This window comes from Ranitomeya variabilis, chromosome 5 (genome assembly GCF_051348905.1).
Source record: "Ranitomeya variabilis isolate aRanVar5 chromosome 5, aRanVar5.hap1, whole genome shotgun sequence".
Classification (NCBI taxonomy): Eukaryota; Metazoa; Chordata; class Amphibia; order Anura; family Dendrobatidae; genus Ranitomeya; species Ranitomeya variabilis.
In genome coordinates this window covers 631242841-631264007 of record NC_135236.1, presented here as the reverse complement: position 1 = coordinate 631264007, position 21167 = coordinate 631242841, and the positions used below count along the sequence as shown (strand labels likewise).

Here is a 21167-nt window from a genome sequence, read left to right as displayed (position 1 = left end):
CTCATGTACAGCACCATGGAATTAATGGTGCTATATAAATAAACAATAATAATAATAATTATTGTAGGACTTCCCACAGACCCAGCAGGACATGTTGGTCATGAATAGTGATGGGCGAGCAGTCCTTACTAATATCCGGGGCATTGGGTCCTCTGATGCCAATGATCCTGTCAGTAATGAGTGGATGGAGAGGGGCTCCTCACCTGTCAGTGCCTTGATGCCGAAGACGTGCTAAGTGATCTCCTTATCTGCCACACCATGAATTCCTAAGAACGAGCAGCTTCTCCCCAAATCAGCGGTGCCAACTCCAAAAGCTAAAGAGGAGGGAGCAGTCAGGGCCCCAGTGTGTGTCGGAAGTAAGACAAGTCTCAGGCTGTTTATAGAAAAAACGTGTGCACTACTGTGTGTGTGGTGCTAAGGTAGGTTCCCACACCTTAATATAATCAAGAAAAAACCTAGCACTCAACTTTGATGCGTTTTGTGACAATTTATTGTAGTACCCAGCAAACGTTTCGGTCCCTCATACGGACCTTCATCAGTAACTACCAGTGACAAAAAAAACAAAATAACAATATAACAAATAATGTCAATAACAAAAGTATATACAAAACTTTGTAAGTAGAACATAGTACAGCATCCATGTGATCACGGGTCGCATGAGGGAACATATAGACATGCTGAAGAGAAACAAACGACTATTGTGGCACTTATCAATCCATGAGACAATAGAAGATGAAGATGTGAAACACATACCGTACTTAGCTGTGGCTTGGGCATAAAGAGACAAAAGGAGTCTCAGGGCACATGTACATGCTGCGCCTATGGGTCACATAAGGTGGATTAGGAACGTGACTTAAGGTGCTGGGGTGTGAGGTATAACCGGAGTAAGTATCTTACCAAAGCGCTGGGCTGGTGTGAATACTGTAGACAAAAAGGAGAGCATACATGGGGTGAGCGCTAAGGAAAAGGAGCTGTATAGGAATGGTATGACATTGCTCAAAAGTTAATTACCTGTTGGAGACCTGGCTACATGTGCAGTGATCAGACGCGGTGTCCGCCGCTGGTCTGATGTGGGGGTGTACTGACCGCTGTTAAATAAGCCCGGGGAATGTCTTAATTGTGCTCTGCTCCAATACAAACAGCGCTCGTAAAACCGGAAGTGACCTCATAATGAGGAAGTGTCCATCAAAGCCAGTGCGTGGCTGTGCAGCCTGTTGTGCCTGCATGTTAAGAGACAGCGGAAGTGACGTGCCGCTGTGTTCCTGTGCAAGGGAACATGCTGCGGTCAAAATAGGTTCCGCTGATGGAGACGGCCGATAGTACCGACGTGGTTGGAGAGAGGGGGCGGTGCCCAAACGGAGATCCAGTCAGTGGAGACAGGACTCCGCTGTACATGCCATATTCAGTGCCGGATACAGCCATACATGTGCTAGAGGTGGTGAAAGAGCTTGATCCGGTGCAGTCATAGAGTGGTAGCAGTGACTTCAATACAGACGGCTCTAATAATAGACAGAGATATGGATTAAGGATAAAGTACATATAGTGCTTAAATGCAAGTATAAAACAGTACAAATATTACCTGTGAGAGAACTAACAGGGTAATCCGGGATAATAGTACACATGATAAATACTGTCCAACTTGTAATATGTACGGGGTAAAGTCATAGAGAGCAGTCACTGGGAGCAAATTAATACATCAAATAAATATATCAAATAAATATGGTCACCAATCTCTATCATTGAGATCACTAATGTCCGTTCAATTATGGATAAATGATGTTATACAAAACATTGAGCTAATTATCAGATAAATGAGGCCAGATCGTACTCCCTATTGAGACCCAAGGGGTGAAGGGTCTCTAAAGTATGGATCCAGAAGGCCTCTCTGCGCTTCAAACGAGCCACCCGATCTCCACCCCGTCTCATAGATTGACTTCGTTGGATTGCAGGCCGGACTGAGTAAGGAGTTTGTGTACTGAGTTAATACCCTCTATGTGCGGAATGGACGTATATAAATCCTTAACATCCATGGTAACCAGTATAGATTGTGAAGGGATGCGTCCTAGCTCTTTTAAGACATTCAAAAAGGTACCCGTATCCAGAAGGTATGATTTAGATGTACGAATCAATGGAGTTAAAATTTTTTCAAGATAAACTGCCAAGGGAGAGAGAACGGAGTCAGTGGAGGCTACAATCGGCCTCCCTGGTGGTTTCTCCAAACTCTTGTGGATCTTGGGGATAGTATAGAAGACGGGGATCACGGGGTGTGGGTTTGTGAGAAACTCACACGTCTTACTATCGAGGATTCCTAGTTCTGTATATTTTAGAAGGGTTTTAGAAATGGCTTGTTGAGTGGTGGTTGTGGGATCACGTGGTAGTTTCATGTAGACAGTAGTATTGTCCAGCTGGCGTCTAATCTCATTCAGATAGTCTGACTTGTTCATAATTACCAAGGCACCCCCTTTGTCTGCCGGTTTGATGACCAGGCTCTTATCGTTTTGTAGGCCATGTAAGGCCTGACGCTCAGTAGTAGAGAGATTAGGGGGGTAAGATAATTTACCCCTACTGATGTCATCACGTAGTGTTCTAAAAGAATTTTGTATGAACCCTATAAAGGTCTCCATGGCATGTGAGCCATGGGGGGGCCTAAAATGGCTTTTTGCATAGAGCCCTAAACTACGTGAGGAAAGGGTGTGGCATGGATTATCTATTTGGGAATGCATTGGTGCTGGGTCCGGTGAATTGGCGAAGAAAGCCTTCAATCTAAGGGAGCGGAAAAAACGATGGAGATCCATCTCTAGATCGAACGTGTGGCATTGATATGAGGGGCAAAATGAAAGACCCTTTTGCAGTACCTTATATTCGGCCACCCCCAGAGATCTATCTGAAATGTTTATTACCAACGGATTGGTACCTGTGATCTCGTTACCCTCGCATGGTCCGAGTCTCTTCCTGTGTCCGTGGCCGCGCCTCGTTGTCTTCTTCGCGGATACCGCTGTCGCTGTCCTAAAAAACGGGGAGGGATGGTTATAGAGGTACCACGTTCTTGTTCCGAGCCTGATGTGGAGTAGTCGATGGAGGGTCGAGGAACGTGACGAGATGAACTTGGTCGAGTAAAGAAGGTGTCCTGCCATCGGTACACCTGTTGCCGTTCGTAGTCCTCCGTGTCTCTATTGAATTTGATGCGTTTACGTTCTTCCGTCTCTCGTCGATGCTTTTCGATATTCCTGGAAATCTGTTCCCTGAGGGCTGAAAGTTCTTCCGGTGGACCAGATGCAGATAGCTGTGCCTCGATGGATTTGATGGACTCGGTGCTTGTGGTAATCGCCTTCTGCAGGTGCTCGATTGTTAGGGTGATAATATCAAAAGAACATTTGTTAAGTATCTGTTCATATTTAATACAATAATCGGAAGAGTCCCGAAAGAGTGTGGGACGTAGTGGTACGCGCAGGCCTCTAGGTATCCGCTGTGCTCGGAGATATTCAGTGAGAGTGGCACAGTGGAGTTCGATATTCGTGAAATGGCGAAGTTCTCGTTCCAGGTCCCTTCCCCTAATTTCTCTCGGTGGAATCTTTAAAAAATCACTATTGTAAGTGGAGCGTGCCAAAATACTCGAGGTCTCTTCTGCATTGTAAGAGAAAGTCGTCATGACCCGACAGTGTGCACCACGTAGGGGAAAACTGGTTATAGAAAAAACGTGTGCACTACTGTGTGTGTGGTGCTAAGGTAGGTTAGGACTGATGAAGGTCCGTATGAGGGACCGAAACGTTTGCTGGGTACTACAATAAATTGTCACAAAACGCATCAAAGTTGAGTGCTAGGTTTTTTCTTGAAGTCTCAGGCTGTGACCGATAATCCAGGCAGCGGCATAGGGGGATCTCGTACCTGCATATACACAGCCTGATCCAGTCCTCCATCACAGGATTTTAGGTTTACATTTGAAAGCGCCCCAACTCCTCACTCACGGCTCTTCCTACAGCTGCAGGGGATCAGGTCTTGATATTCCCGGCATTAGTGACATTGCGATAACTGGAGTCCTCATTACTAGCGGCAGAGTTATGGCAGCACAGTCCGAGCACTTATATTTATCCAGTCAATACTTCCTCCCAGCACATCATGGATGACATTGCTGTGGTTGGGCCCTGGTGACAGTTACATTGCCAGTGTCAGGCACCTTACCGCTGTCCATATGCTTCCGCTGCTTCCTCTCTTTTCTGCAATACATGATGGGACATTTCCTATCACAGACCTCCTGCCCGTAGCTGTAGAACGGATCCGGAAATCAGGAGACAGGGTGAGATCTGCAGGAATACGCAACATCGGTCTTTTCTGAAACGTCTCTGACCAGTATGTCGTCCTCCACGATACTGATGGTCTCCAGGTCAGACACGGGCACATCACAGCATTAGGATAACGCGGATTCATTCTCTACAGCCATGAACGAAAACCGAAGCGGATGTTACACCCCCAACCTGGAAAATCTGCAGACTCCTGTTATGGGAAGTAAGCGACCAATGATCGCTCTACACAACCAGATTTCCCGATATCGGTCCGTCCCGTGACCACGTGTTATATGGAGACAAAGAACAGCACAAGGCATCAGCCACTGAGCGGGAGCTGCGAACGTGTTACCAGTGGCAACATTAGCTCCTCCCTCCCGCTCCTGATTGGCCGATTACAGAACGGTTAGGGGGTTTGTATTTCCCGCTGCTTCTAAATGTAATGACGTCAATTCTTCCTCTATAAAGAGAAGAATCCAGAAAGTCTCTAGATCAACTCCACCGACCACAAATGTCTCCTGTTATCTAAGAAACAAGAGAATCATTAACAAAACTGAATTATCTGACTAGAAGCGACTGCACAGAGCAACTTACAGAGAAATAACCAGAGTATTGCTAATACTGACAAGGTTTTCTCTCTCCTCCATCCACCAGTTAATCACTTCTATTACTTCACCTGCTCTTTCCCGTCACCAGACGCAGAGCCCCGGGCGGTGCGATCAGACACCTCGGGGAGACGGGACACATCAGCAGTCACAGCTCTCATGTAGGTGGGGTGGTGGCTCTTAGAAGAGCCTTTGGGGTGATGGCGGAGCAGGGGGAGGAGCAGATCACTTGGCGCTGGTGTACTTGGTGACGGCCTTGGTGCCCTCGGACACGGCGTGCTTGGCCAGCTCTCCGGGCAGCAGCAGGCGCACGGCGGTCTGGATCTCCCGGGAGGTGATGGTGGAGCGCTTGTTGTAGTGAGCCAGGCGGGAGGCTTCCCCTGCGATGCGCTCGAAGATGTCATTGACGAAGGAGTTCATGATGCCCATGGCCTTGGAGGAGATGCCGGTGTCGGGGTGGACCTGCTTCAGCACTAGTGATGTGTCGTTCGCGAACGAGCCGACACAAAGAGCCGGCTCCCTGCTGTGAACGACGGGAGCCGGCACACCAGTGAGAGCCACTAAAATCCCTGAATGGCTCTCACTGGGCGTAAAATCCCGGACTTCGGGAGGCGTAACTCCGCCCACCTGAGCAAAACCCCGCCCACTCTTCAATTTAATTGGCTCTCTAAAAAGTGGGCGGAGTTTCTTCGGTAGGTGGGCGGAGTTTCGGACGCCTGAACAGGTACTCAATAGGGATCTAATACGATCCTAAAAGAGCCGGTTCACGAGCCGAAAGAGCCGGCTCTTTTTGGTGAGCGGAGCCATGAGAGCCGGATCACCAAAAAGAGCCGGACTGCCCATCACTATTCAGCACCTTGTACACGTAGATGGCGTAGCTCTCCTTCCTGCTCTTCCTCCGCTTCTTGCCGTCCTTCTTCTGCGTCTTGGTCACGGCTTTCTTGGAGCCCTTCTTGGGGGCTGGAGCAGACTTGGGATCAGCCATAATGAAAACAAATAGTTATTGTCACAAGTGAGAGTAAAAAATGATGCTGACTCTCCCAGAGCAGCGGAATTTATAGCCGGCCCATGCAAATGAGCACTGATATCAGATCGCTGTGCCATTGGGTGAGAAAATCAGGTGATCAACATCAGAAGCTCCGCCCTCTGCAGTTCATTGGTTGTTCCATAAATACATCTCCTCCCCATGGGCCGCGCCCCCAGACTGTGCTGTAAATCCCCATCTACTGCTGCGTACCCCCGTATAGTGCGGTGTATGTCAATATAGCAATGTATACCCTGATATAGTGCTTTACAACTCCATATTGCACTGTATAAACTCCAGATGGTGCTTTATACCCTTAAATAGTGCTGTACACCTTACACATAATGCTATGTATCGCATATAGCACTGTAAAATCTACGTCCATATGTGCTATTCTCCCCTTATAGTGCTACAAACACCATGTTGTACACCGTGATCACCTGTCTGGTGCTCGGATGACGGCGCTGTATATTCCAGGTGTGGATTTCTCCGCCGTTCTCTCTTCAGGCTCCGGTCACTGGCAATTACTGATACTGGAGACCGGCGGCGAGAAATATCAGACACTGAACGGTTAAACATAAGGTAAAGGCTAAATCCAAGTCGGCTAAAGGACCTCTGCCCATGTGACCGGAAGGGGCGGTGCCATTTCCTCCATAGAACAGACAGAGCATACACGAGGAAGCTGTGGATGTCATGGCGGGATTTCGTGCAGGATTTGGTTTTGGAGTGTTTTTTGCAGGATTTGCCTCTTCCTCCGCAGAGCAGAGCAGACAGGAGGAGGCTGTGGATGTCATGGCTGGATTTCGAGGATTTTTGTGCAAGATTTGGGGTATTATGGGGGTCATTCTCCAAAGTCATAGATCAGGTAAGTGGGAGTCTGCCTGAGGAGAATGGGGTGGTGTTGCTTGCATGGGGCTGCCTGGGGAGAATGGGGTGGTGATGCTTGCATGGGGCTGCCTGGGGAGAATGGGGTGGTGTTGCTTGCATGGGGCTGCCTGGGGAGAATGGGGTGATGTTGCTTGCATGGGGCTGCCTGGAGAGAATGGGGTGATGTTGCTTGCATGGGGCTGCCTGGGGAGAATGGGGTGATGTTGCTTGCATGGGGCTGCCTGGAGAGAATGGGGTGGTGTTGCTTGCATGGGGCTGCCTGGGGAGAATGGGGTGATGCTTGCATGGGGCTGCCTGGGGAGAATGGGGTGGTGTTGCTTGCATGGGGCTGCCTGGGGAGAATGGGGTGATGCTTGCATGGGGCAGCTGGGGAGAATGGGGGTGGTGTTGCTTGCATGGGGCTGCCTGGGGAGAATGGGGGGGTGTTGCTTGCATGGGGCTGCTTGGGGAGAATGGGGGGGGTGTTGCTTGCATGGGGCTGCCTGGGGAGAATGGGGGGGTGTTGCTTGCATGGGGCTGCCTGGGGAGAATGGGGGGGTGTTGCTTGCATGGGGCTGCCTGGGGAGAATGGGGGGGTGTTGCTTGCATGGGGCTGCCTGGGGAGAATGGGGTGATGTTGCTTGCATGGGTCTGTGTGGTGTGCAGGTCAGTGTGTGTGATGTCACTTGCGGTGGGGGGGTGCAGGAAAGTATAGTGCTACGTGTGTGGGGGCGAACAGGGGAGGGGATGAATGATGATGGAGATCTGAGGGATTGATATTACTTAGCATGAGAATCTCTGCCTGGTGGTGAGGGGTCGGTCATGGTTTTGTTTTTTTTTTTTTGTTTTTTTTTATACATAAAATGTGTTCTCATTAATATTATTGGGGACACATGCTGTCAGGTTGATGACTGAGCTATGACCTCTGGGAGCGAAGCAGCTTTACAACAATGTCTCCAGATCCCTGACTTTATTCTCCCCTCGCACTCTGTGCTGGTCAGTATTAGCCCGGTGGCCACTGGTGTCAGCCACTACTTGTATCCAGTTTTCTGCATGATTTTTTTTCTGTTTTATTCTAGGTACTGTGACTTTTCCCCATCCTGTGCCCCCCAGAGCAGTGACCTCCCTGCAGATGTCATTTCATCACTGGACTTCTTTTCACCAAGTGGAATGGCGGTGCCCCCACAATCCATGTGAGGACCCAAAGGGATGACACTGTGGGCGTCTGATAATGTCAGATAGATGAGTTTAATTACTAAATTGTCTCCCCCCGCTCTCCCTCCCCCGCTCTCCCTCCCCCGCTCTCCCTCCCCCGCTCTCCCTCCCCCGCTCTCCCTCCCCCGCTCTCCCCCGCTCTCCCTCCCCCGCTCTCCCCCGCTCTCCCTCCCCCGCTCTCCCCGTCTCCCCCTCTCCGTCGCTCTGTCTCCCCCGCCCCGGCTCCGTCTCCCCCGCCCCGGCTCCGTCTCCCCCGGCCCGGCCCCGGCTCCGTCTCCCCCGCCCCGGCCCCGGCTCCGTCTCCCCCCGCCCCGGCCCCGGCTCCGTCTCCCCCCGCCCCGGCCCCGGCTCCGTCTCCCCCCGCCCCGGCTCCGTCTCCCCCCGCCCCGGCTCCGTCTCCCCCCGCCCCCGCCCCGGCTCCGTCTCCCCCCGCCCCGGCTCCGTCTCCCCCCGCCCCGGCCCCGGCTGTTAAAGGGAACCTGTCACCCCCAAAATCGATGGTAAGCTAAGCCCACCAGCGTCAGGGGCTTATCCTACAGCATTCTGTAATGCTGTAGTTAAGCCTCCAATGTATCCTAAAAGATGAGAAAAAGAGGTTATATTATACTCACGCTGGCGGTACGATCCAAGTCGCGGTCCGGTCCTGGGCCTCCCATCTTAATAGGATGACTTCCTCTTCTTGTCTTCACGCTGTGGTGCGCAGGCGCCGGGAAAGGTCAGAGGGGCCTGCACACTGCAGTACTTTGTGCTGGAGCCGCAGCGTGAAGACACGAAGAGGACCAAAACAAAAGTCAAGGGTGCTCACTATACTTAGGCAGGGGTGCTCTGGAGAAAAAGAGTCCAATATACAGGTCCTTCTCAAAAAATTAGCATATAGTGTTAAATTTCATTATTTACCATAATGTAATGATTACAATTAAACTTTCATATATTATAGATTCATTATCCACCAACTGAAATTTGTCAGGTCTTTTATTGTTTTAATACTGATGATTTTGGCCTACAACTCCTGATAACCCAAAAAACCTGTCTCAATAAATTAGCATATCAAGAAAAGGTTCTCTAAACGACCTATTACCCTAATCTTCTGAATCAACTAATTAACTCTAAACACATGCAAAAGATACCTGAGGCTTTTAAAAACTCCCTGCCTGGTTCATTACTCAAAACCCCCATCATGGGTAAGACTAGCGACCTGACAGATGTCAAGAAGGCCATCATTGACACCCTCAAGCAAGAGGGTAAGACCCAGAAAGAAATTTCTCAACAAATAGGCTGTTCCCAGAGTGCTGTATCAAGGCACCTCAATGGTAAGTCTGTTGGAAGGAAACAATGTGGCAGAAAACGCTGTACAACGAGAAGAAGTGACCGGACCCTGAGGAAGATTGTGGAGAAGGACCGATTCCAGACCTTGGGGAACCTGAGGAAGCAGTGGACTGAGTCTGGTGTGGAAACATCCAGAGCCACCGTGCACAGGCGTGTGCAGGAAATGGGCTACAGGTGCCGCATTCCCCAGGTAAAGCCACTTTTGAACCATAAACAGCGGCAGAAGCGCCTGACCTGGGCTACAGAGAAGCAGCACTGGACTGTTGCTAAGTGGTCCCAAGTGCCAGAGTCTGGAGGAAGACTGGGGAGAAGGAAATGCCAAAATGCCTGAAGTCCAGTGTCAAGTACCCACAGTCAGTGATGGTGTGGGGTGCCATGTCAGCTGCTGGTGTTGGTCCACTGTGTTTCATCAAGGGCAGGGTCAATGCAGCTAGCTATCAGGAGATTTTGGAGCACTTCATGCTTCCATCGGCTGAAATGCTTTATGGAGATGAAGATTTCATTTTTCAGCACGACCTGGCACCTGCTCACAGTGCCAAAACCACTGGTAAATGGTTTACTGACCATGGTATTACTGTGCTCAATTGGCCTGCCAACTCTCCTGACCTGAACCCCATAGAGAATCTGTGGGATATTGTGAAGAGAAAGTTGAGAGACGCAAGACCCAACACTCTGGATGAGCTTAAGGCCGCTATTGAAGCATCCTGGGCCTCCATAACATCTCAGCAGTGTCACAGGCTGATTGCCTCCATGCCACGCCGCATTGAAGCAGTCATTTCTGCCAAAGGATTCCCGACCAAGTATTGAGTGCATAACTGAACATTATTATTTGATGGTTTTTTTGTTTGTTATTAAAAAACACTTTTATTTGATTGGACGGGTGAAATATGCTAATTTATTGAGACAGGTTTTTTGGGTTATCAGGAGTTGTAGGCCAAAATCATCAGTATTAAAACAATAAAAGACCTGACAAATTTCAGTTGGTGGATAATGAATCTATAATATATGAAAGTTTAATTGTAATCATTACATTATGGTAAATAATGAAATTTAACACTATATGCTAATTTTTTGAGAAGGACCTGTATTATAGATAACTCCGGCACACCATAAATCTTCAGCAGTAAATGTATATTTATTATCTCAATTCAGTAGACAGCGGGATGCCATACAGAAAAGAAAAACGATCACAATTGTGGGTATCCCCAACGTTTCGGCATCAAATAGCCTTTCTCAAGGGGTATCAGTTTATTTGTGATGCGACCAACAAGGTGAAAGGCTCCCGCTTAATCTTTTCAGCGTCCGGAACAAGGCTCCAAGTAAGGACAAAATGACAAGGACAAAACCTGACCGCAGCATTTTGTCCTTACTTGGAGCCTTGTTCCGGACGCTGAAAAGATTAAGCGGGAGCCTTTCACCTTGTTGGTCGCATCACAAATAAACTGATACCCCTTGAGAAAGGCTATTTGATGCCGAAACGTTGGGGATACCCACAATTGTGATCGTTTTTCTTTTCTGTATGGCATCCCGCTGTCTACTGAATTGAGACACGAAGAGGACGTCATCTGATGAAGATAGGAGGCTCCGGACTGCGATGCCCATCGGACAGGACTGGGACTGTCCCTGGGTGAGTATAATATAACCTCTTTCTCATTTTTTAGGATACATCGGGGGCTTATCTACAGCATTACAGAATGCATTACAGAATGCTGTAGATAAGCCCCTGATGCTGGTGGGCTTAGCTCGCCCTCGATTTTGGGGGTGACAGGTTGCCTTTAAGCACCACAATACATTTTTTGCAGCTAAAGCACAGTGGACTTTAATAACAAAAGAAAAACACATTTTTTTACCAATCTGTCTTTAATGTTTAATTCATTGTTTTGATTTCTAAAACTCTTTATTATTGATTTGTATGTATGCATACTTATATATTTCTCTTTTTTTATTTCTAACTATTCGTCTTGTAATAAACTTGTTTGACAGCTATGAGTTGAAATTTCATTTCCTTGCGGATTTACGTTCTATGGGATAATGGGGAAGAGACAAAAGGTCGGGGGTGCAGTAGCTCTGGTGGTGGTGAGGCGGCAGAATGGTTATTGCAGGCTTTCCTGAAGAGATGAGTTTTCAGGTTCCATCTGAGGGATCCAAGGGTGTGCAGAACGACGGATGATATCACCTAACACTAACTCATAACACTGGTCCGCGGTGCTGGGTGACGTCCTCTGATGCTGTGTATGGGCGGATGGTTCTGTTGCAGCTTTTGGTTACTGAATTCCAGGTTTGTGTTTTCAGTTTCTTCCTGCAGCTCGTGGTGTCAGGAGTCCTAGTGGCTATATCTGATATATGATCTGGGACTAGGGTTTTTTTTCCGATATCTTGACCTAGAACGACTTTCTTGGGTTTCTCAAGCAGATCTCTCTACATCTCTTATAAGGGGGCAAGTCCAGGCGTTTAATAAATCTATGTTAAGATGTCATCTAGACACCGAAGAACCTGCTCTTATTGGGGGCTGATTAGTATCGGGCTCAGCGTCTCTGCAGGGTACAATATCGCCTGTACAGCTGCCTGTAATATCGGTCCCAGCCTGGGACGTGTCTTCTAGACTCTCCCCTCTGATTTTCCTCCCCCTCTTTCCATACTGGAGCCCGCACCGCGGACTTCGGGTGATGCGGTCTGTTCTCATTGATCTATAACAAAGTAAACCGATCTCTGGGGGGTATATCCGCACTGTGCCCCCCAAAGACCCCTCCACGCACACAGTACACACCCTGGTGTGCTGTGGTTACTACAAAGCAGAAATCCAAGTCCTGCCGTGAGATGAATGTTCTGATTCTGCTACATATTTTTAAACTGATCAGATTCGTGTGGATTTCAGGGGGCAGATAATATTCACAGGGAATGTGGCGGTATGAGGCAGTTGGACGCCCTGTGTACCGGGTGCGTAGACTCCTATGTGATGACCACGTCCTGGACACTAATGTTTCGGATGGATGGCGCCTCTGAAGGTTATTATAACTTCACCGGAATAATGGCGACAGATCCCCGTGTTTGGGGGTAGACAGCTGGAAGGACAGGACCCGGTGTTATCAGCGGGGTAGTAGAGCTGCCCCCACCTGTATACACAGCGATCACCGCTACAGCAGAGGGACCGGTAATAATCTGACGACAAAGAACAGAGATTGAGCGGGAAATTCAAAACCACCAACGGACCTGTAATCAGCCAATGAGGGAGAGACATCCGCAGGCGGGAATATCCGCCTCCATTTAACTCCTTGGGACAGATGATGGCTATTTCCCAATGTTTCCAGGAAGCGGCTAGTCAGCTGTGCCAGGACTGTAAACCCTGCAGCTTGGAAGGCTGTGAATTCAGTGAGATGTCTCGATAGTAGCCGCACCCAGTGTTCTATGAAGAGCCGGCTTCGGCTCAGGAGCTTTGTCCCCTGTATAAACTGTACTTATCCCTCGTGTGTGATCTCAGTAACATGACGCCGGATCATTCACATCACGCCATGAATCTCTGCTCTGTGGTGACCGCAGTAATGTGGAGCACGGATAGTGTATAGTTAACTCTAAATACCACCTGGCGCCGCTGTGTTAGCAGACACTAGTGTGAACGGTCCCTAGATCAGCGGTGCGGCTCTTCGGAGGAGAATATGGGTGGCTCTTAGAAGAGCCTTTGTGTGTGTGGACAGAGGAGATCGGCAGCAGCGCTCACTTGCTTAGTAGTGCGGGGCATCAGCCTATAGAAACCAGCGAACACGGTCTTGTCTCCACACAATTTTCTGACATTATCGTCTCCATGTCTGGACGCGGCAAAACAAGGAGGAAAGGTCCGCGCTAAGGCCAAGACCCGCTCATCCCGGGCAGGACTGCAGTTCCCAGTCGGCCGTGTGCACAGGCTTCTCCGCAAGGGCAACTACGCCGAGAGGGTGGGCGCCGGCGCTCCGGTCTATCTGTCCGCTGTGCTGGAGTATCTGACCGCTGAGATCCTGGAATTGGCCGGCAATGCTGCCCGGGACAACAAGAAGACCCGCATTATCCCCCGACACCTGCAGCTGGCGGTGCGCAATGACGAGGAGCTGAACAGGCTGCTGGGTGGGGTGACCATCGCCCAGGGGGGCGTCCTGCCCAACATCCAGGCCGTGCTGCTGCCCAAGAAGACCGAGAGCTGCAAGGCGAGCAAGAGCAAGTGAGCGCTGCTGCCGATCTTCCCTGTCCACACACCCAAAGGCTCTTCTAAGAGCCACCCACATGTTCTCATAAGAGCTGATATCGGCCGATGGTCTGCACTAGTGTCCGCTAACACATGTGCCCCCGCGGTATATAGATACAACTATACACGATCTGTACTGCGGTCACCACAGGGCAGAGGCGTAATGTTCTTCCTGCCACATGTTACTCCGGGTGACATCGCAGCGGTTGCGATTTCCACAGTATTCTATAACATATGCTGCAGAGTGTGCGGCTTACACAGGAGATGGCGGGGAACGAGGCAGCGAGCTCTTACCAGCATTAGTGGGGAAGCCGGTTTATCAGATTAGTAGCCTCACTAAGGGTTCTGACCAACGAGTCTGAAGTTGTTTTGTTGTTTTCTTACTCGGCAATGTTTTTTTTATAGGTTTAACAACAAATCAGCATCACAATAATAACATGCAATGCAGGGAGGTGCGCTGATGTGAATACACTTAAAACTGCTACAAAAAAAATAAATAAATAAAAAATAAAAAGTGGCACAAATATGGGCACCAAAGAGAGTTGAAGAACCTCTTATTTTGGCGCTGGGTTCTCCTCCGAGTGGCGGATAATGGATGTCGGGGGTCGCTGTCAGCGCAGTGTAGGCATCTTCCGCAATGATCTGCATGTGTAGATTCAGCAGTGCAGGAAGCACCAGGAGGCTCCTCATTCACCCACTAAATAAATTAGATCAGCCGACATGTGCCCGAAAACACGCGGACTCGACACCGGAGCCGCTTATAGTTCGCGGACACGACCTGTTATGTATACTTGTATATGGGATCTATGATTTTATTAGAGGCAGCCATCCATACCAGAGTTTAGTGCCCAGGACGCGGTCATTTAGGAGTCTACATGCCGAGTCCATTTATCAATCCAACCACATTCCCTTTCACTATTCGCAGCCTTCCTACAACCCACACGAATCTGTGCAGGAAAATATAAATATCAAAATCTCCTTTACTTCACATCAGGACTTGGATTTCTGCTCTGTAGTATCAGCAGCATAACAGGGTGACTATGAAGAAACCTCTATGTACGGCCCAGTGCGGATACATCCCCGTACACTCCGGGTAGATTTCTGTTCTCGATTTTAGAATGAGAACAGCATCAACTAAGTCCAGAAAACAGATTGAACGTCTTAATACCTCAATGTACAGCGTGTGAAGCCTGCAGTGGCAGTCACACAAGCACAGTGCCCCTTACTCTCTAATTGGTTGAACGCGGAACAATTGATGATTTGAATTTACCGCTCAATCTGTGTTTTTTTCCTGCCTCTCTTTATTATGCTAAAAAGAAGTTTAAAAAAAAACAAAAAAAAAAACCTCATTTCGGCGCCTCTGCTTCGTGGAGGAAGGAGACATTTTGTTCTCCATTAATAACAACGTGAGATTCATGTCTGGAAATATGTCACTCTCTATTAGTTCTTGGCACAGTGGGTACAATCCTCTATTAGTTCTTAGCACAGTGGGTACAATCCTCTATAAATGCTTGGCACAGTGAGTATAATCCTCTATTAGTTCTTGGCACAGTGCGTGTAATCCATTATTAGTACTCCGCACAGTGGGTATAATCCTCTTTTAGTTTTTGACACAGTGGGTACAATCCTCTATCAGTGCTTGGCACAGTGGTTAAAATCATCGTTCTTGGCACAGTGGGTATAATCCTCCATTTGTGCTTGGCACAGTGCGTGTAATTCTCTATTTGTTCCTGGCACAGTGGTAACAATCCTCTATTAATGCTTGGCATTGTGGGTATAATCCTCTTTTAGTTATTGGCACAGTGGGTGCACAACAAAGACCACATATGCTGCATACTCCCCATTTACTCCTGAATACTTGTGTAATGCTGCATGTCTTCCACATAAACCTGTATAATCTATAAATAAGGTTGAACACCCACAGCACCTTATACCTCCGATTAGTGATGTGTATCCTCTATATAGTCATATATATTTCCATACATTGCAGTAAACGCTATACAGCCTCGGTATAGTGATGAATCCAACATCGTGCTGATGCGTACATATACTGCTGTATACCTCCATATAGTGCTGTCTACTCTCCAGAAAGGGATGTGGGCACTCCATATATTGCTGTAAATGCTGTATATTTCCAAATACTCCATATTCAACATAGCGCTGCATATAGCCAATTACCGTTCCATACACCCATTTTTTTTTATGCCAATCAAGTAGTACTGTATACCTCTATATAGCGCTAATTACCCACAATATAGTCTGGTATTCCTGAATATACTGCAACATCTCTTGTATCCAGATAGTGCTCCATACCACCATACAGAGCTGTATAATCCTGATATAGTGCTGTGTGCGCTCCTAATTGCTGTATATCTCCATATAGTACTGGGTATCTCCATATACTGCACGGCACCCTCCATATGGTGATCTATACATCCCATCTAGCTATGTGGATGGCCAAAAAGTGCTATATAATCTCCACCTGGCGCCATGTAACCCTCTGTATGGCTGCATCTGCCCTCTACACTGCTGTACACGCTCAATTCAAATACTGTTGTATTTTTCCCACAAAATGTTGTATTCTGCCATAAAACACTGTATACATCCATGTAATGCTGTATACCACGCTTATAGCGCCACATACCCCCATATTGTGCTGTATCCGCCAAGATGATGCTGTGAATATCGCACAAGATATTGCAGTAAACCCGACCTCTATATAGTCCTGTATTCTGCCATAGAACCCCTTCGGGGCTCTTGACTCGTTATGCAGTTTTTGAGGTTGTTTTTTTTTTTTTTTTTTTTTTTTTAAGTTTCCTGATACGATCTTATGGGGTGCCCGGACCTGGATATGTCTATTAGACTCCTGTATGAAACGTAAGGACCATTGATCGCAGGACGCAAACACATTTCCGATATCTATCCGTCCTGAAAGTACGTGTTACAGAAAGACAAAGAACAGACTCCAGCGCTGAAAGGCTGCAGTGTTAACCCCCGAGCCACCGTGCCGCTCAACAATACATAAAAACTCCCGGAACCAGAGCGCAGGAATAGGAAACTGTAGCCTCTCACTTAGAAGATGTGGGCGGCTCTGAAAAGAGCCTTTGGGTTGTCAGGATAGAAGAGATCACAGTTAACCTCCGAAGCCGTAGAGAGTGCGGCCCTGGCGCTTGAGCGCGTACACCACGTCCATGGCGGTGACGGTCTTCCTCTTGGCGTGCTCGGTGTAGGTGACGGCGTCACGGATCACGTTCTCCAGGAAGACTTTCAGGACTCCGCGAGTCTCTTCATAGATGAGGCCGGAGATGCGCTTGACGCCTCCTCTGCGGGCGAGACGGCGGATGGCAGGCTTGGTGATGCCCTGGATGTTATCACGGAGCACCTTCCTGTGCCGCTTGGCGCCGCCCTTCCCGAGACCTTTCCCTCCTTTGCCGCGACCAGACATCTTCTACTCAGTTAGCAGAAATTAATGACTGATCAGCACCGACTCCTCCTTTATATAGGGGATGGTGGACACGTGAGAGGACAGCGGATATGACGTTACCCAGGGCGGGGCTTATAGAGTCTACATTAGCTCCTCCCTCCCCTGCTGATTGGCTGAAATCAGAACTGTTAGTGAGCTTGAATTTCCCGCTCATTGTTCAGTTTCCAGCTTGTAATATAATGTAACTTCTTCCCCCGTGATGAGAATTATCCCAGATACAGTCTATAGATAAAAGGGCAGCACAAAGAGAGGGGAGCAGACAGGGCCCCCGTATATGGCAGGAGGCTATAACGGACACGGCCCAGGCTGTGACCACTGCTGACATTACAGGCAGCCGCACAGGGGATCTCACACCGGCATATAGACAGCGGGGGGCGGAGCTAATAACAGTTCATTTCATGTAAATCTCTATGGTCCCCTATATAGCGCTGTACATGCCCGGATTGTGTTGTGTCTCCCTGTAATGCGTTATTCCCCACGAGCCTTCCATATAGAACTCCATGTAGTGATGCATCCTTCAAAATAGAGCTTTGATCACACAGCTCTGCCGGACAATAGGTGATGGCTCTAACAAGAGCCTTTGTGATAATACAACAACCCATCTGCACGTGCAGGAGGCTCCTCACTCACGTAATATCCTATACTGACTCCCTGCAGTGTCTGCTCCGATCCGACCAGACTCAGACAAGCCTCATATATTCCATAGGATCCTGGGGTGGGGGACGTCACCGCTTCTGTGCAGCGCTGAGGAAACCGTGTACATGTGGAGCGGGAATCTGCACAAACACGGGCACTGAGGTGTTAAATGGAGGAGGAAACACTTATTGGGTACTGGTTGGCGCTTTGGGCCGATGATTCTCGGTCATTTGCAGTTGAAGGATCGGTTGTTCGCTATGATTCTCCCGCTCAGTCGCTGTTAGATGGATGTCGGATTATTACCTGCCTCTGTTCCCCCAGATTGGAAGCAGGCTAATCACCAATGCCCAGGGTCGTCAGCTCACTGCACTATTACTCTCCCCATCCCTTGCCGGCTCAGCAGTACTACCCTCTCAGCAATCCCCCACACCCGGGCTGCTGATGGATAAAGCCGGTCACATCCCTGCACGCAGCCGGACATTGGCTCCTCAGGAGGCGGCAGCTTCTTTGTGGCCCGGGTATTACTGAGGTATTGTACCATCATGTTCTATCACAGACCTCCTGCCTGTAGCTGTGGAACTGATCTCTACCTAGATTGCAGGAATAAACTAGTAAAGTAGATGAATCAGTCTGCCCCGAAATGTCGCTTCTAGGACGTTTCCCTGTCAGTATATCCCCCACAATACTGATTGTACTAAAGTGCCGGAAAATGTAATGCAGCCGTCTCCGGGTCAGACACACGGGACACATCTCCCCATCTCCGGCAGTAACAACCACTGACAGCACGGAGGCCACTGATCCCCGGGGAGACTTCATCCTCTTAGGAGCCTCCTGATGCTTCCTTCACTGTTGAATCTAAACATGCAGATCATTGCGGAAGATGCCTACACTGCGCTGACAGTGACGCCCGACATCCATTATCCATTACTCGGAGAACCCAGCGCCAAAATAAGAGGCAGGACTTATTCAAATCTTTGAAAATGGGCTGTTTGCCCACTTTGATGCCAGTGCTGATGCCCAAAACCCATTTGGGCCAGGGTAACAGGACCTTTGTTTGATGCAGGGCATCACTATCTATGGATTCTAAGTGTGAGATCAGCGGCCCAAAGTCATATAACCCCTTAAAAAACATCAGCTACTTATTCAAATATGTGACAATCAGCTGTTTGCCCACTTTGACGCCAGTTCTGGCGGCCAGAACCCATTTGGGCAAGGCTGGAGGTGCCTGGTTTTGATGTGGGGTTCCCTGTTCCATATGTCTGCAGTGTGACATCAGTGGCCTACAGTCATTTAACCCATTCTTCAACGCTCTTTGGTGCCCATATTTGTGCTAGTTTTATTGTTTTTTTTGTAGCTGTTTTTAAGTGTATACACATCAGCGAACCTCCGTGCATTGCATGTTATTATTGTGACGCTTATTTGTTGTTGCTAAACCTATAAAAACAGAAAATAAAAATTTGCCGAATAAGAAACCAACTTCAGATCCGAATAAGGAATAAGAAAACAACTTCAGCTTTGTCCCCGACATCCATTACTCGGAGAACCCAGCGCCAACATAAGAGGCAGTCTGTTAGAAGTTCCTTAGTATTGTAGGACTTCCCACAGACCCAGCAGGACATGTTGGTCATAAATAGTGATGGACGAGCAGTCCTTACTAATATCCGGGGCACTGGGTCCTCTGCTGCCAATGATCCTGTCAGTAGTGTTGAGCGATACCTTCCGATTGGATTGGATCGGATTGGATCGGCCGATATTCGAAAAATATCTGATATCGCCGATACCCGATACCAATGCAAGTCAATGGGAGCAAAATATCGGAATTAAAATAAACCCTTTATTTCCTTGTAGGTTCATTTTACAAGAAGGAAAACAACTAAGAATAATGTAGGATGTATTGTGGGAGGTGGCGGAGACATTAAAGGCATAGAGGTTTAGCCCAATCAAAGAATAGCAGGAATTTTATTTTTTTAAGACGTTCGGAGTTACAAAGATATTGACTATGTTAAGATTTTCGTTATTTTGTCAGATATTGATGTTTCACTACTTCCATGCCCTTCACCTTCTTTTTTACTTCTCCCACACTTTCTTCATCATCCTCAGCAGCAGCATCTTTGACATCAAGTTCTTCTTCACCTTATTCATCTTCTTCTTCTTCTTCTTCATCTTCTACCTATTATTTTTTTGCTACATTCTTCATATTCTTTTTATTAAACTATTAATCTGGTCCGCGGTTCCGGGTAAAGTCCTCTGGTGCTGTGTGTGTATGGGCGGATGGTTCTGTTACAACTTTTGGTTTTGAAATCCCCGCTTTGTGGCTTCAGCTTCTTCCTGCCGCTCTTGGTGTCAGGACTGGCGGCTATAGGGCGATGTTTGTGTGCAATGATGGCTTGTTCTAGAGTGCCTCAAATGTATCTGTGGTTTTCCAGATAAGGAAGCAATATTCACTGGATAGCAAAGATGTAGTTCGGCAAAGCTGTGGGTTCCCGGTCAAAGGAGGGGGGAGCCGCATTATTCAGACTCTGGGATATGCGTGTGATCTGGGACTAGGGTTTTTTTTGTTTGTTTGTTTTTTTCAGATATCTTGACCTAAAAAGACTAACCTGTTTTTCCAAGCAGATCCCTCTGCAGCTCTAATAAGGGGGCAAGTCCAGGCGTTTTGTAAATCTGTTAAAATGTCTAGAAACCTAAGATCGTGCTGTTATTTGGCGCTGATTAGTATCAGGCTCAGCGTCTCTGCAGGGTACAATATCACCTGTACAGCTGCCTGTAGTATCGGTCACAGCCTGGGACGTGTCTTCTATACTATCCCCGATCCACCTGTTTGGGTAAAGACAGCTGGAAGGACAGGACCCGGTGTTATCAGCGGGGTAGTAGAGCTGCCCCTACCGGAATACCAGCGATCGCCGCTACAGCATAATAATCTGACGGGCAAAGAACAGAGATTGAGCGGGAAATTCAAAATCACCAACGGATCTGTAATCAATCAGCCAACGAGCGAGAGACATCCGTGTGCTGATCCCCACTACACACTGGCTTTACAGAAGCGGCGACTTCCCCCACCTGAGTCCCGGCAGCGTCACATCAGGCTCCTGCCAGAACGTAGGAGACTTGTCTTAGTCGGGCTGTGATAGGATCAGCGCGGACACCACAGGGAATCTGCATAGGATAATAAGCGGGTGAGTGAGGAGCCTCCTCCTGTGTAGATGGAGCGGAGGAGAAGCTCTGGCAGGGATTAACCCCTCCCCCGCCAGCCTGTAATTGCCGATTTAGGCTATGTGCACACGTCAGGATTTTGTCAGGATTTTTCATCAGGATTTGTAGCCAAAACCAGGAGTGGAACAATTAGAGGAAAAGTATAGTAGAAACATATGCTCCAATTCTGCATTTATCACCAACTCCTGGTTTTGGCTACAAAACCTGATGAAAAATCCTGACAAAATCCTGACGTGTGCACATACCCTTAGGGTCGCTCGCAGAACTCAGCGTCAGAAGAATGATCTGCAGATGGCTGGAAATG

General features: G+C 48.3%; 2 protein-coding genes across 2 annotated transcripts; both read right to left on the bottom strand.

Moving 5' to 3' along the window:
- Nucleotides 1–5056: 5056 nt before the first annotated feature.
- Nucleotides 5057–5870, bottom strand: LOC143773909 (histone H2B 1.1-like). Its single transcript, XM_077261210.1, has 2 exons — nucleotides 5732–5870; nucleotides 5057–5358 (listed from the first exon to the last, which is right to left on the bottom strand). The coding sequence occupies exons 1-2, from the start codon at nucleotides 5868–5870 to the stop codon at nucleotides 5111–5113; spliced, it is 387 nt and encodes a 128-aa protein (XP_077117325.1). The 3' UTR covers nucleotides 5057–5110.
- A 10576-nt stretch (nucleotides 5871–16446) lies between these two features.
- Nucleotides 16447–17637, bottom strand: LOC143773908 (histone H4). The gene has a single exon (XM_077261209.1). It carries the CDS (start codon nucleotides 16973–16975, stop codon nucleotides 16664–16666), a length of 312 nt encoding a protein of 103 aa, XP_077117324.1. The 5' UTR covers nucleotides 16976–17637; the 3' UTR covers nucleotides 16447–16663.
- Nucleotides 17638–21167: the final 3530 nt, after the last annotated feature.

Coding starts and splice junctions, on each gene's coding strand:
- LOC143773909 (XM_077261210.1), bottom strand. CDS start 5,870: ATGGCTGATCCCAAGTCTGCTCCAGCCCCCAAGAAGGGCTCCAAGAAA. Junction 5,359..5,731: donor CGTGTACAAGGTGCTGAATA/GTGATGGGCAGT, acceptor ACACATCACTAG/TGCTGAAGCAGGTCCACCCC.
- LOC143773908 (XM_077261209.1), bottom strand. CDS start 16,975: ATGTCTGGTCGCGGCAAAGGAGGGAAAGGTCTCGGGAAGGGCGGCGCC.